General features: G+C 44.3%; 1 protein-coding gene across 3 annotated transcripts in view; it reads right to left on the minus strand.

The window, feature by feature from the left end:
- Positions 1-4,600, minus strand: part of mapkbp1 (mitogen-activated protein kinase binding protein 1) — a 37,650-nt gene extending 33,050 nt beyond the window's left edge. For 2 of the 3 annotated variants that reach the window (XM_055231152.1, XM_055231153.1), the window contains exons 1-2: positions 4,250-4,594; positions 353-444 (exon numbers count right to left, since the gene is read on the minus strand). In XM_055231152.1, coding sequence (XP_055087127.1) covers positions 353-444; positions 4,250-4,378 — 221 coding nt within the window. In that variant the 5' untranslated portion in view covers positions 4,379-4,594. Of the gene's footprint in view, positions 1-352; positions 445-4,249 lie in introns of all 3 variants that reach the window. The other variant, XM_055231151.1, reaches the window with a different exon arrangement.
- Between the last annotated feature and the right edge of the window lie 8,434 nt (positions 4,601-13,034).

Consider the following 13,034-nt stretch of genomic DNA (forward strand, 5'->3'; position numbering starts at 1 on the left):
ACGCACAAAAGTGATTAAAAGAGTCCATTTCCAGGAGCCTGTGATCAATCCAAGCTTTCATGGTCCTGTTCAGGAGTTTGAATTTCAACAAAAAGGTGACCTTAACTGACTGAAAAATTGTTGGCTAATGCTAGCTAGCATTTGGCTGTAATGTTATTTGAGAGGGACTTGTTTAAGGGCACAAATCAGCTCATCTGTAGTAGTTCAGCTAAGTCAGTTTTTTATGGTAAAACAAAGCTAACAGTCTAATAGAGTTTCAAACAGAGCAGTGCCTAGAGTTAGCATCACACCCCCAGAGAATGTTGATGACATCAGCTGCAAAGTATGAATAGTATCATATGTATGTACTGACCCGGCGGGGTAGGCGAGCAGGCCGGTCTTCGGGTCACAGGACAGAGCTCTGTTTCCTGCAGCGGTGATGCCCAGAACCTTTTCCAGTGTCACCTGGAAAACACAAAAGTACAGTTAAACACACTCACATATACTCCACACAACAAATAAACAAATACACAACAAACAGACTATAAACAAACAGACAAATATAGAAAGGTGTACCATCAAATACAGTCAAATATCTCACACACACTGTCATGTTAAACACCTCCTCCACATCTGTCCATCCTCCTCACCTCCTCCACATCTGTCCAAGACTCCTTATGGTGGATCTGATCCTACTACCTTATCTCTTTTGCTCGTCAACTTGTCTTCTCACCTCCTTAAGTGCCTCTTTATGCGTTCCTTTCCTCCTCATTTTCTTCCCCTACTTCTTTACAGCCTTCCTTCCTCATTTTGTTCTCTATACTCATGTTGTCATCTTGCCTCCTTCTTTACCTCCTAGACTACTTGGACACTCACCTCGAGGCTCATGTCGCGCCTGAGCGTGTCATCAGCCTCTCGTCCAATCAGAGGGCAGCTCAGGTCGGCCTCACCTGTTAGCCACGGCGCTACCGTTAACTCCAGTGTTTTCAGTGTGAGCACAGTTCGTCTTGTGTGTTTGTGAGGGTTAGCATTAGCTGTGTGACTCCTCACATGACCCATTCCTCTGAGGCTCCTCTCTCTCCCTCTTCTTTCTCTCACGCTCCTTCTCTTTCTTTTTCCTCTCCCCTTCTTGTCCCTCCTCCTTTTTTTTTCCTCCCTAGGAAAAATTCTGCAGGTCACATGATCTATAAAGAACTGATCCTCAGGAAGTGTGATAACACCACAGCGTTCAGCTTCAAATGAAGCTCATCGAGACTAGCAGTTATAGCGGCTAATCTGGAGCCCAGTTCTATATTAGGAATTTCAACAGCAAGTATCATAACAACCAAAGAGCCAATCAGGATCCAGGCTGTTGAAGGTGACGCCCTTTCCTGCCCGCACTGCTGGTTTACCAAGGATCGGGCGCTTAGCAACGCTGTCAATCACACTTTTTGCTAATGCTAGTGGGAGTGACCTCGGGGAAAGAAGGCGCCTGATTGGTCTGTTATTAATGTTCATATCTTGATTTACTACTATTACTACTACAACTTTTACTGCTATTACTACAGTGCGCTGTACTGACAGACAAAAAGCCCCTCGCATGAATGAACCTCAACAATGAGACCAACAACAACAAACTCCCACTGAACCCCAGACCAGACCCCCGAGACAGGACAGAGACAGAGACAGGACAGAGACAGAGACAGAGACAGGACAGGGACAGAGAATGGACAGAGACAGGATAGAGACAGAGAGTGGACAGAAACAGAGACAGGACAGGGACAGAGATGGGACAGAGACAGGACAGGGACAAAGATGGGACAGAGACAGGACAGGGACAAAGATGGGACAGAGACAAAGACGGGACAGAGACAGGACAGGGACAGAGACAAAGACGGGACAGAGACAGGACAGGGACAGAGATGGGACAGAGACAGAGACAGGACAGGGACAGAGATGGGACAGAGACAGGACAGAGACAAAGACGGGACAGAGACAGGGCAGAGAAAGAGACACTATACAAACCCCAACATACCCGACAAACCGCACGACAACCCACCCGACAACACATCCAACAACTCGCCCAAGAACGCACCCGACAATACACCCGACCACGCACCCGACAACCCGCACGACAACGCGCCCGACAACACATCTGACAACCTGCCCCACAACCTGCCTGACAACGCATCTGACAACCTGCCCCACAACCTGCCTGACAACGCATCTGACAACCTGCCCCACAACCTGCCTGACAACGCATCTGACAACCTGCCCCACAACCTGCCTGACAACCTGCCCCACAACCTGCCTGACAACGCATCTGACAACCTGCCCCACAACCTGCCTGACAACGCATCTGACAACCTGCCCCACAACCTGCCTGACAACGCATCTGACAACCTGCCCCACAACCTGCCTGACAACGCATCTGACAACCTGCCCCACAACCTGCCTGACAACGCATCTGACAACCTGCCCCACAACCTGCCTGACAACGCATCTGACAACCTGCCCCACAACCTGCCTGACAACGCATCTGACAACCTGCCCCACAACCTGCCTGACAACGCATCTGACAACCTGCCCCACAAACTGCCTGACAAACCAAAGTGAAACTTAACCCAAGAGTGATGAGCTGTGACAAGTTTGAGTTTTTACCAGAGCATGAGAATGTGACACAACTGGTTTTGTTTACCTCCAAAATCTATGGTGGTGACAGGGAGGGCATCTGGCTTAAAGCGAGCTAATCATAGAGCAGATGTTTATGAAGACTTGGCCAAATGACTGTAGGGTTTAATAGTTTTACTGTGGAGCTGTGCAAAGAGTCCAATTTGAATCAGGATCAAGATTCAGTCCTGTCTAATGATCCATAGGACTGAAGCGGGACTGAAGCGGGACTGAAGCGGGACTGAAGCGGGACTGAAGCGGGACTGAAGCGGGACTGAAGCGGGACTGAACCTGGCTCAGACCTGGTTTAACCCTTAGAGAAGCAGATGCAGAAGACACAGCTCTAGTGTCTCCGATGAGGAGCCACATTACATCACACACAGATCTGATGTTACGTGTTACACATTTGTGTTTTTCCCATGTTTTTCTCATGTTTTTCCTGTGTTTATCCTGTGTTTATCCTGTGTTTTTCCCATGTTTTTCCCCGTGTTTTTTCCGCATTTATCCCGGTGCAGAGGCCAGAGCTCAAACGTGTCCTGGAGTAGAGTCAGAGCCGCTCGACTGGTTTCATTGAGTTTATCATCAATGTCAACTTCAACACACTCCAAAACAAATACTGCAGTACTCCAACACACGAGTATTTAAATAAGATCAAATCCACACATACTGCAGTACAAATAATACTTAAACTTTCAGTGACATTTACTGAACAGGACTAAAGACACTGGGCACACTTTAACCCCATACAAACTAGCACCACAACTATAGAACTATAAGGCCCAAGTACTACAAATATAAAAGTATAAAAAATACAAAGTACTGTACCTCCTACAGAGAGCATAATTGTACTTCAGCTCAGGGACTACAGTGGATATGGAGACCAAAGACCAGAGACCAGAGCAGAGACCAGAGCAGAGACCAGACCAGAGAGAAGATCAACAACCAAACCAGAGACCAGACCAAAGACCAGAGACCAGACCAAAAACCAGACCCACGATCAGACCGGAGACCGGACCAAAGACCAGACCAGAGGACCTGGTTTAGGGGTGTTTTACAGGTGACCGATATACATTTTTTACTTTTATTTTGCAAGGTCTCTTGAGATAAAGTGTCTTTTGGAGTGAGCTGGCCGAGCCACAATAATAATAATAATACATTTTATTTATATAGCGCTTTTCAAGATACTCAAAGTCGCTTCACAATACATACCAGAATAAAACAGAGCTCTCAGGTCTGACTTTAAACATAGTTTCATTCAAACTCTGCAGCATTTTAAATTAAACTGGAAACGAGAGAAAATGAGAGAGGGTCCCACTTTTATGTAACTCATGACAACATCTCACACATGTGGGATTCTCACTGAAGGAATGCGGCTCTGAAGCCAGGACTAAACCAGGACTAAATTAAGTCTATACCCGGACTACACCGGGACTAACACCGGAACTGAACCAGGATTGACTTAAATCAGAACCAGGACCAGTCTGAAGCCCACCGGGATAGCCCCTCAGTCGGTTCAGACTGCAGGCCTCTGACCACGTGACCCAAAGACTGACCACTAAGGGTCCAGTCCGTGCACCAGGCGCGTGCGTTTATGTATGTGTATGTGCGCGTGCAATGGTACCTTGCTCGCGAGCTGCTCCGGGTGTCGCGCACGCTTCTTCAGCTTGATGGAGTTGGACCTGAGCAGACTCCGGAGCCGGCTGCGGATGGTCCCCTCCGCGGCCATGTGTGCGAGAGTACCCGGGGACATGCACCTCTGAGCGGCTACTGTCTGCGCTTGTGCCCGGGGACAGGTCTCTGTGCTCGGTCACTCTCTGCGGCTCTCCCCGGTGTATCTGTGGAGCTGTGAAGCTGTGTCCATGCTGTGAGAGTTAGGCTTAGGGCCACGGAGCGGCACTCCCGGCTCTGGGCCTGCTGTAGTCCTGGTGCTGGCTTGGTCCTGGTCTGGACTCTGCGCGCACTGACAGACCGGTGTCAACACTGCAGCAGCTGACGCGCACTTCCGCCAAACTCTTTCACAGTAAATAAAAGCCTCCCCCCGGTCTGAGGACTCGGTCCTGGTCTTGGTTCAGATTTTGATTCAAGAGAAAACTATAGAAAAACGTTCAGTGCAGAGTCTTTGCTTCAAACCTGGTGGAGTCTCCATAGAAACAAAATTTAAAATTTCAAATGAATGTAGTCGCCATGGTAACCTGTAGTAAAGGATGTCCATTTGCAGCGGACATGTTGTGAGCGTAGAATTCTGCTCAAGAACTCAAATCAATTTATCGTTTTAAAGTTCCCTTTAAGATCATTAGGCTTTTTGTATTTGTATCTAAGTCTCACGTTTCACCAAACTCACGCTCCACATATCTCACTTTCTAACCAAACTCACATTCCACCAAATCACGTTCTACAAAACCCATTCTTCACCAAACCCACGCTCCGCCAAACTCATGTACCACCAAACTCATGTTCTACGTGAATTCTGTACAAACACAGTATTCATCTTTGTATTCTGTCCGTTTTTACATTATTTTCAATCATAATTTTGCTCTTGTTCCACTCATAGGATGGCACCACACTTGCCACGGCAACAGAATTATCCTATCTTGACCTTATGATATAACACTGGTTGGAAGAGCTGAAGATCTGCAGAGATCAGAAGGTGCCTCTACTTCATAGAGCAGACATGGGCAAACTACGGCCCAGCGGCCACACACGGCCCTTTGGGCTTATTAATCCGGCCCGCCAAACGTGACCATATTATATTAAAATAAATAAGGGTAAACCTTGTTCAAAGTTTTTCTGCTGTGTTTATTTAACTGAAATTTAATAAATAAATTATTAATTTAATTAATGCATTTGGAAAACAATTTGTACAATGAGCCTTGGTATGCCAAATCTCTAACTTTCTCTCTCTCTCTCTCTCTCTCTCTCTCTCTCTCTCTCTCTCTCTCTCTCTCTCTCTCTCTCTCTCTCTCTCTCTCTCTATATATATATATATATATATATATATATATATATATATATATATATATATATATATATATATATAGCCCTTCTGTCAAATTTTAAAACCCATTTCGGTCTGTCAAAAAGTTTGCCCACCCCTGTCATAGATTATACACTAGATTATACACATAAATCTGTATTATCTGACTCCATCTATCCCACACTCATCTGACTGGACTTTTTAAAGCCCCGGTGCGTAACATTTGTGGTGGCGAGCACTGAGCTCCATGTGCTCCTCCTTCTCATTGTGGAGATACAGTAGATAAATCCAGGATTAGGAAAGTCACAGGAAAACCAGGTGGTGTGGCCTCTGTGAGGTCTGTGAAAAGGCGAGCTCTCACAGTCAGGATGCATGGTGTGTATTACATTTTATATAAACTCAGAACACATCAAATACATAGAGCCCAAAATTTTGACAGGTCGTGTATGTGGACATGTTCTATAACGTGTCCTCACCGCTACAGAGAGTGCAGTTTTATTGTGAAAGGGCGTCTCTCTGTATCCGTCTTACCCCATCCCCACACACATACACACACGCACGCACTTGCACACAGCGCCCCCTGCTGTCCCTCTCTGCAGCTGCACGCTCTTTGCAGAATCAGCGTTTTTCACACAAAGACCCACAGCTCTGCAATGTGACGTTTTACCTTTAATTACGCAAAGCACAAAATTCTGACGCTACATCCGACCTGCTCACTGTTTTGTTCCACTTTTATAAATGGAATGCATAAAAGTTTATACATTTAATTCAGGAATAAACACAAAATATCAGAATGTAGGTCACAGACATTTATGGAGAAAAATCAGTTTTGACTCCCGCGGCTCTCGGTCCATCTGCGGATATGATGAATAATGAACGCAACTTCACACGCCAACAATACGTCACTGTAATGCACGAGGCTATTTATTGCAGATAATAGAAATAATGGTTTGGTTTTAAATGGGTGCTCATGTTCCGCAGGTACAGACGCGTTTACAAAAGGCCAAATAAGATGCCAAGTATCGTTGCATTTCAGATGACATCACCACATTCTACAGGCCAGATATTCATATCATATTTAAAACAGATGGAGCAGCTCAAGGGAATCTTCTTCAAACTCAGATGTGTGCTGTTGTTATCGTTGTTGTGGTTGTTGCTGTAGTTGTTGTGGTTGTTGCTGTTGGTGTTTTGCTGTTGTTTTGGTTGTTGTTGTTGTAGTTGCTGTTTTTGTTTTGGATGTTGTTGTTATTGTTGTGGTTGTTGTAGTTGATGTTTTTGCTTTGGATGTTGTTATTGTGGTGGTTGTTGCTGTTGTAGTTGTTTTGGTTGTTGTTGTTGTTGTTGTTGTTACTGCTGTGGTTGTTATAGTTGTTGTTGGTGTTTTGCTGTTGTTTTGGTTGTTGTTGTGGTTGTTGTAGTTGCTGTTTTTGCTTTAGATGTTGTTATTGTTGTGGTTGTTGCTGTAGTTGTAGTTGTTTTGGTTGTTGCTGTTTCTGTTGTGGTTGTTATTGTTGTTGCTGTTTTACTGTTGTTGTTGTTGTTGTTGTTGTAGTAGTTGTTTTGGTTGTTGCTGTTGTTTTAGGTGTTGCTGTTGTTGTTTCTGTTGTGGTTATTTTTGTTGTGGTTGTAGTTGTTTTGGTTGTTGTTGTTGTTTTGGTTGTTGCTGTTGTTGTTTCTGTTATGGTTGTTGCTGGTTTACTGTTGCTTTGGTTGTTGTTGTGGTGGTTTTACTTTCGGTTTTTGTTTTGGATGTTGTTGTTTTTGTTGTTGTTGTGTTTGTTGTTGTTTTGGTTGTTGCTGTTGTGGTTATTGTTACTGTTGTGGTTGTTACTGTTGTTGTGGTTGTTATTGTTGCGGTTGCTGTTGTTGCAGTTGTTGTTGTTCTTGTTGTGGTTGTTGTTGTAACACAGTGAGTTCTTGGCTCTAGTCTTTAATAGAAATGATCAGATTTGGTCATTGTCGAGCCAAATCAAATCAGATTTATTTATAAAACACATTTAAAAACAATCATTGCTGCCCAAAGTGCTGTACAGTATAAAGTGCAATCTAATAAAACAAAAGGTGCAAAAATATTATAGAAAAGTCCAACTAAGCTTGTGTTAAAAGCCAGTGCAAACAAATGAGTTTTCAACAAAGATTTCAAAATATTTATAAAGATTGGGCTGTTCTAATACCCAGGGGAAGACTACAACAAAAGCCCAGTGCCCTGAAGTTTTAGCCGGACCCTTGGAACATCCTTTGGTCTGCTGATCTCAAAATTCCGCTGGGAACATGAACAGAAAGAAGCTCAGAGAGAGAGAGAGACGGGCCAAGCCATTTGTCAATTTACCTTTTGGATATTTCACTGTAAAACTAGAACGTGATCAACAGAACTATGTCTGGAGAACGATCCATCTGGAGTATGACGTCATCACGTTTTACTTGCTGAACGACTAAATTAGAATGTTTTAATTTAATTAAGACATTACTTTGAAGTGAGCAAATAATTAGGACTATTACTGTTCATAAATTAATTAATTAATAATGTCCCTCAGGTGACCATCGGCACCTGGACTCACAGCGCCGCCTGATGTCCAGTCCGTGCACGTGCAGATACAGTCAGAGTGTATTCCCTCAGGTGTCCACCAGGCAGCTCTACTGAGACACACCGCTGCTCGTGTGCTCTCGTCTCGTGCAGGCGGATGATATTATTACATACCACTATAGTTCAGGTTTTCATTATTATTCTAGTCATGTGCTCATGTACGCATGCGCAGGTGACGGTGGCGTAGTGGTTTGCTCTGACTCCTCCCAGCAAGAAGGTCCAGGGTTCAGTTCACCATTCTATTGTATTGTATGAGTGAGTCAAAGGTATAAGAGAATCAAAGTGAAGTAAAGTTGTTCAAAAAGGTTTCTAAATCTGTTTGTTGAAGAAATCAACAGCTCCGTGGACAGAAATCTGCAAAAATGAGAAAAAGTCAGCATGTGGAACCCAAAGACACTGAAGGATGGGTCAAATGCAGGTTTAACACAGAGACACTGAAGGATGGGTAAAATGCAGGTTTAACACAGAGACACTAATGTATGGGTCAAATGCTGAGGACATGATTCCTACAGGCAATATTCCTGGGTTTCAGCTTTCTGGTCTGTGCAACATTTTGAGGACTTTTTCCCATTTGCAAGTTTGTTTTGTTTTTAAATTGTCTATCGCTAAGGCAGCAGTCCTCACTTTTCATCACTCTGGAACCCCTGGATACACTCTCAATATAGAACACCAGGGAGATGCAGTAGTAGAGTGGTTTGCAGTGTCTTTGTGGAGTTTGCATCTTTTCACTGTGTCTGTGTGGAGTTTGCATGTTCTCCCTGTGTCTGTGTGGAGTTTGCATGTTCTTCCCGTGTCTATATTGCTCTAGGGTCGGGGGGTCTGAATGGGGCTGGGGTCTGTTAAACTCAAATATCTGCTTTAACACTGTGTTTCAGACATCATCACATTCTACAGACCAGTCATATTTAGCACAGATGGAGCAGCTCACGTAAATCTTGTTCAAACTCAGAGGTGTGCTGTTGTTGTTACACAGTGAGGTCTTGGCTCTAGTCTTTCATAGAAATGTTCAGATTCACTATTTGTGAATTTACCTTTTGGATATTTCATGGTAAAATACAATGCAATCAATAAAACAGTGTGTGACCCCTGACCCCATACGGAGTATGACATCATCACATTCTGCAGTCTGAAAAACACCAACAAAGAGGGCACGTCAACATTTAGATTTACTTTTTAATGTTTAGATGACTAGCAGTGGTGTGGGGTTTGTAAGTTCACCCTCTCCTCTCGCAGCCAGATGGTCTCTGGTCTGATGCCCGGGTCTGTGTGTGCATTCACCCTGTCAGTGTGAGGCCTTTCTGGGATGAGGTCATCATCTCTTATAGAAGCCTTATTGCACTCATCCATTCATTCACTTCACACTGTAGACACAGCTGTGCTGGGACAGACTCACAGAAGTGAGGCTGCCAACCTACACCATCGGTCCCTCCCACCACACTCACACACCAAATTCATACTAGGCAACGTGGATGAAGTGTCTCGCCCAAAGACACAACACTGAGCTGTCACTGGTCTGATCAAACCAGCTCAGATCTGGAGACGGGGCCCGGGTTTAGCCCAGAGACTCTGAAGGTCCAAACTTGGCTCCACACAGAGGAGAAACGTCAGACCTGCTCTTGGATGTGCAGTTCCAACATTGTCTATTCGGGGGCGCTATGACTGAAAAAGAATACATTCTGTTATTGTTGGTGTGCTTGAACTTTTCTTCATCTAAACCTTCAGTCTGACTGTGTTTAAACAAATAACATTCTTTGTCCCTGCACTGGTATCGGTTCATATCAAGTATCGGCAAAATCAGTATTAGTATTGGAACTGAAAAAGTTGGATTGGTGCATCCCTAACTCAATTAATTATTATTGAGTGGCCAGATATAATCATCTTTTTTTTCTTTTTCTATCTGCATAACCAGTGTTAAAGCAGACTGAAGAACATCATTGGTCAAATGTAATTTAGCTGCAGAGGTTGATTTAGAAAAATAAATCTGTTCTTTACCTCTGACCCTGACCTCTGTTCCTGAACTCTGACCCTATGTGTGTGGATGGGTAGTTGTGTGTGTAGATGGTGTGTGGGGGGTGGGTGGTTGTGTGTGGGGGTGGGTGTAGAGAGGTTTGTGGATTGGGTTATAACGTAAAATAAAGAAATACATATATTTTTACATTTGTAGAAGTTCTGTCTCCTCCTGTCCTGTGTCCTGCACTGTCCCTTTAATGGTGGAGGGTTTGTTAACGACTTGTCTCTGTGGCTGCTTTTCCTGAAATATCGTCTCCACAGAAACAAGCAGGTGACACTGATTGGCCAAATCACAGATCACACGGTCCAACGGCAAGGTACTAAAAACACCCGTAACTGAAAAATTCTATCATTTAATGCCAGACTGTGGACCATTCAAGGCAAAGCAATAACATCTCCATAGAAGCAGATGCAGATCCTCCAACAGAAACGTTACCGAGCGCAACTTTAAACTGAACTGAAGTGTACTGGTTATAATAAAGCACTAGTGTTTGTGTTTTTTTGTTTGAAAACTAGATCCAGAGCTGTTCTCTTCATTTATTTACAACAGTAGAGGCTGAACAGGAGTAGAGTATGAACAGGACTAGGGTGTGAACAGGACTAGAGTGTGAACAGGACTAGGGTGTGAACAGGACTAGAGTGTGAACAGGGCTGAGCCTCATGGACAGAGCCACGTATCATTTTTCAAGCCCAGAATAGTGTAGTAGATTTGGGGTTTATGTTTTAACAGTGGGACTTTGTTCTCGTACTCACATCTGAGACAAGATTGAAATCTGAACTTTAAACTACAACCTGTATGTAAAGACATGTAATAACATGCAATAAGTGGGCATCTGACACACAGGGACATTTCAGAACGTGTGTAGAGGTCTAAACTACAGGGTTAGCTTAATTTAACACAGAATAAGACCCAATGGAGACACTGTACCTGACAAATGTTCTGTTGTCATTGCCACTGTTGGAAAATGAGAGTCCCAGACCCGGACTCTAAGGTGCTGATGATAAATACGTATGAAATATTAAACTTTACACACTAGTGTATTATGAAATATTGTGTATTGTTCTCATTGTGTGCACAATCAGCTGTAAGGGACAGAAGAGCACGTACATAATCATAATACTTATAATAGAAGTCAGAATAAAAATATCTCGGTCTTTCCCTGTGGGCTGTTTTTCCTGCAGAAAAAGATGAAACTGAAGACTGTGTGATCTGGAACTTGGCTGGTCTCCAGAGAGCGCCTGGGTTTAAAACTCACTTCATTATAAGAGCCATTATTACACATGCTTGTTATGACAGAGGCTCATCTGAGCATCATCTGGGCTGTCTCATGTCACACCTCCTCGTGGGTCAGTCTGCCTCGTCCCCCGGCTCCACTGTGCTTGTATTAGACTTTAGAAATGCGCAGTGATCTAGCAAGTTCAAGCTACAAAAATGTCTCTTGTGTCTTCCCTCATCTTCAGAGACGAAGGAGGACTGAACAGATGCCATCATCTCAGAAGCCATCATGATGATCGATCCATTACACACATTTGTATTCACACTGTTAAACATTTTGGCGATGCAGTGAAAAGGTGGACGTCCCACAGTGGGAGATTTAGATTCATGCTCGTGCTCCACAGTGGGAGATTTAGATTCATGCTCGTGCTCCTACTTTGAATTAGTGAGCACAATGAGGGACATACGGAACATCTCATCTCCATCAGCTCATTTCAGAAAATGAAGCATTTGTTTGTGAATCTATTAAAAGAAGATACTTTTTTTGTTTCTTTTTCCTGATTCTGTAGACAATGGCTTGTGCTTCTTTATACCTACTGTAATTGACAGGGAGGAGCCCATGCAAACTTACATGGGCCAAAAGCAAAGACACTTCGGAGTGACACGCTTCTGTTAAAACGTGATGAACTGATTATCACCTGCTCTGCCCAAAAGTACCTCCACAAGAACCGCGTGTGGCATCTGCAGAGTCATGTGTTCATCTTTTTAGGTATTTTTCTCAGGTGGCTTCAGTAAGGACCTGTGGGAGCCCGCGTCTATTAAATATATCTCCCTCCTCCCTCTGTGCGCACTGGGACAGACGTCTGTCCATAGACTGCACCTGAAACCGACGCGTGTCTGCGCCACCACGAACACAAAACAGCGCTAACGGTTATATGGGACGCATGCGCAACGAATCTGCGTCAATCACGTCGATCTGCGATAAGTTATTCAGCGCTGTCGTTCAATAAATGCGTGTTTATGTCGAACATCTGTAACAAAGCCAAAACTAAGTGAACGGTTCGACGGGACAAAGCCTCAAACAGCCCCGACAAACCCTCGTTAACAGCGGGATTCACGCACTAAAGTCTCGCCGCGTCGTTCCTTTGTTCCACAAAAATCTGCGGAGTACTGGAGCCTCCGTGATCCCAGCGCAGCCTCATCTGAAGCCTTTTGTCCTGCACAGCTCGGGTTACAACGGGAAGTACCGTAATAACACTTTATCTATCAGACTATAACTCACTAACGGGTGTGTGATCCGAACCGTGAGCTCCATCAAGTCCTCCTCTGTCCCTCTCCCGTGTCCCGCGCACAGAGACAGCAGCTCAAACCAAAATGGCTTCTGTGTCTGTCCTTTTCTGAAGGTAAAACAAGACGCAGCCAAAAGCACCTCCTGCTCCAGTCCAACTCCACCAAACACGCACACACCTCATGCAACACAGCGGACACACGCACATACATATACAAACCCACGTTTATTTGCGGTAAAATAAACATAACCTTAAACGTTTGAGCAAAATCAACAAAAACCCAGTCTCGTTCTGGCATTCAGTCTGTCACAGACGCAGCACCAGCCCCCGGTC

Source organism: Periophthalmus magnuspinnatus, chromosome 22 (assembly GCF_009829125.3).
Source record: "Periophthalmus magnuspinnatus isolate fPerMag1 chromosome 22, fPerMag1.2.pri, whole genome shotgun sequence".
In the NCBI taxonomy this organism is placed as follows: domain Eukaryota; kingdom Metazoa; phylum Chordata; class Actinopteri; order Gobiiformes; family Gobiidae; genus Periophthalmus; species Periophthalmus magnuspinnatus.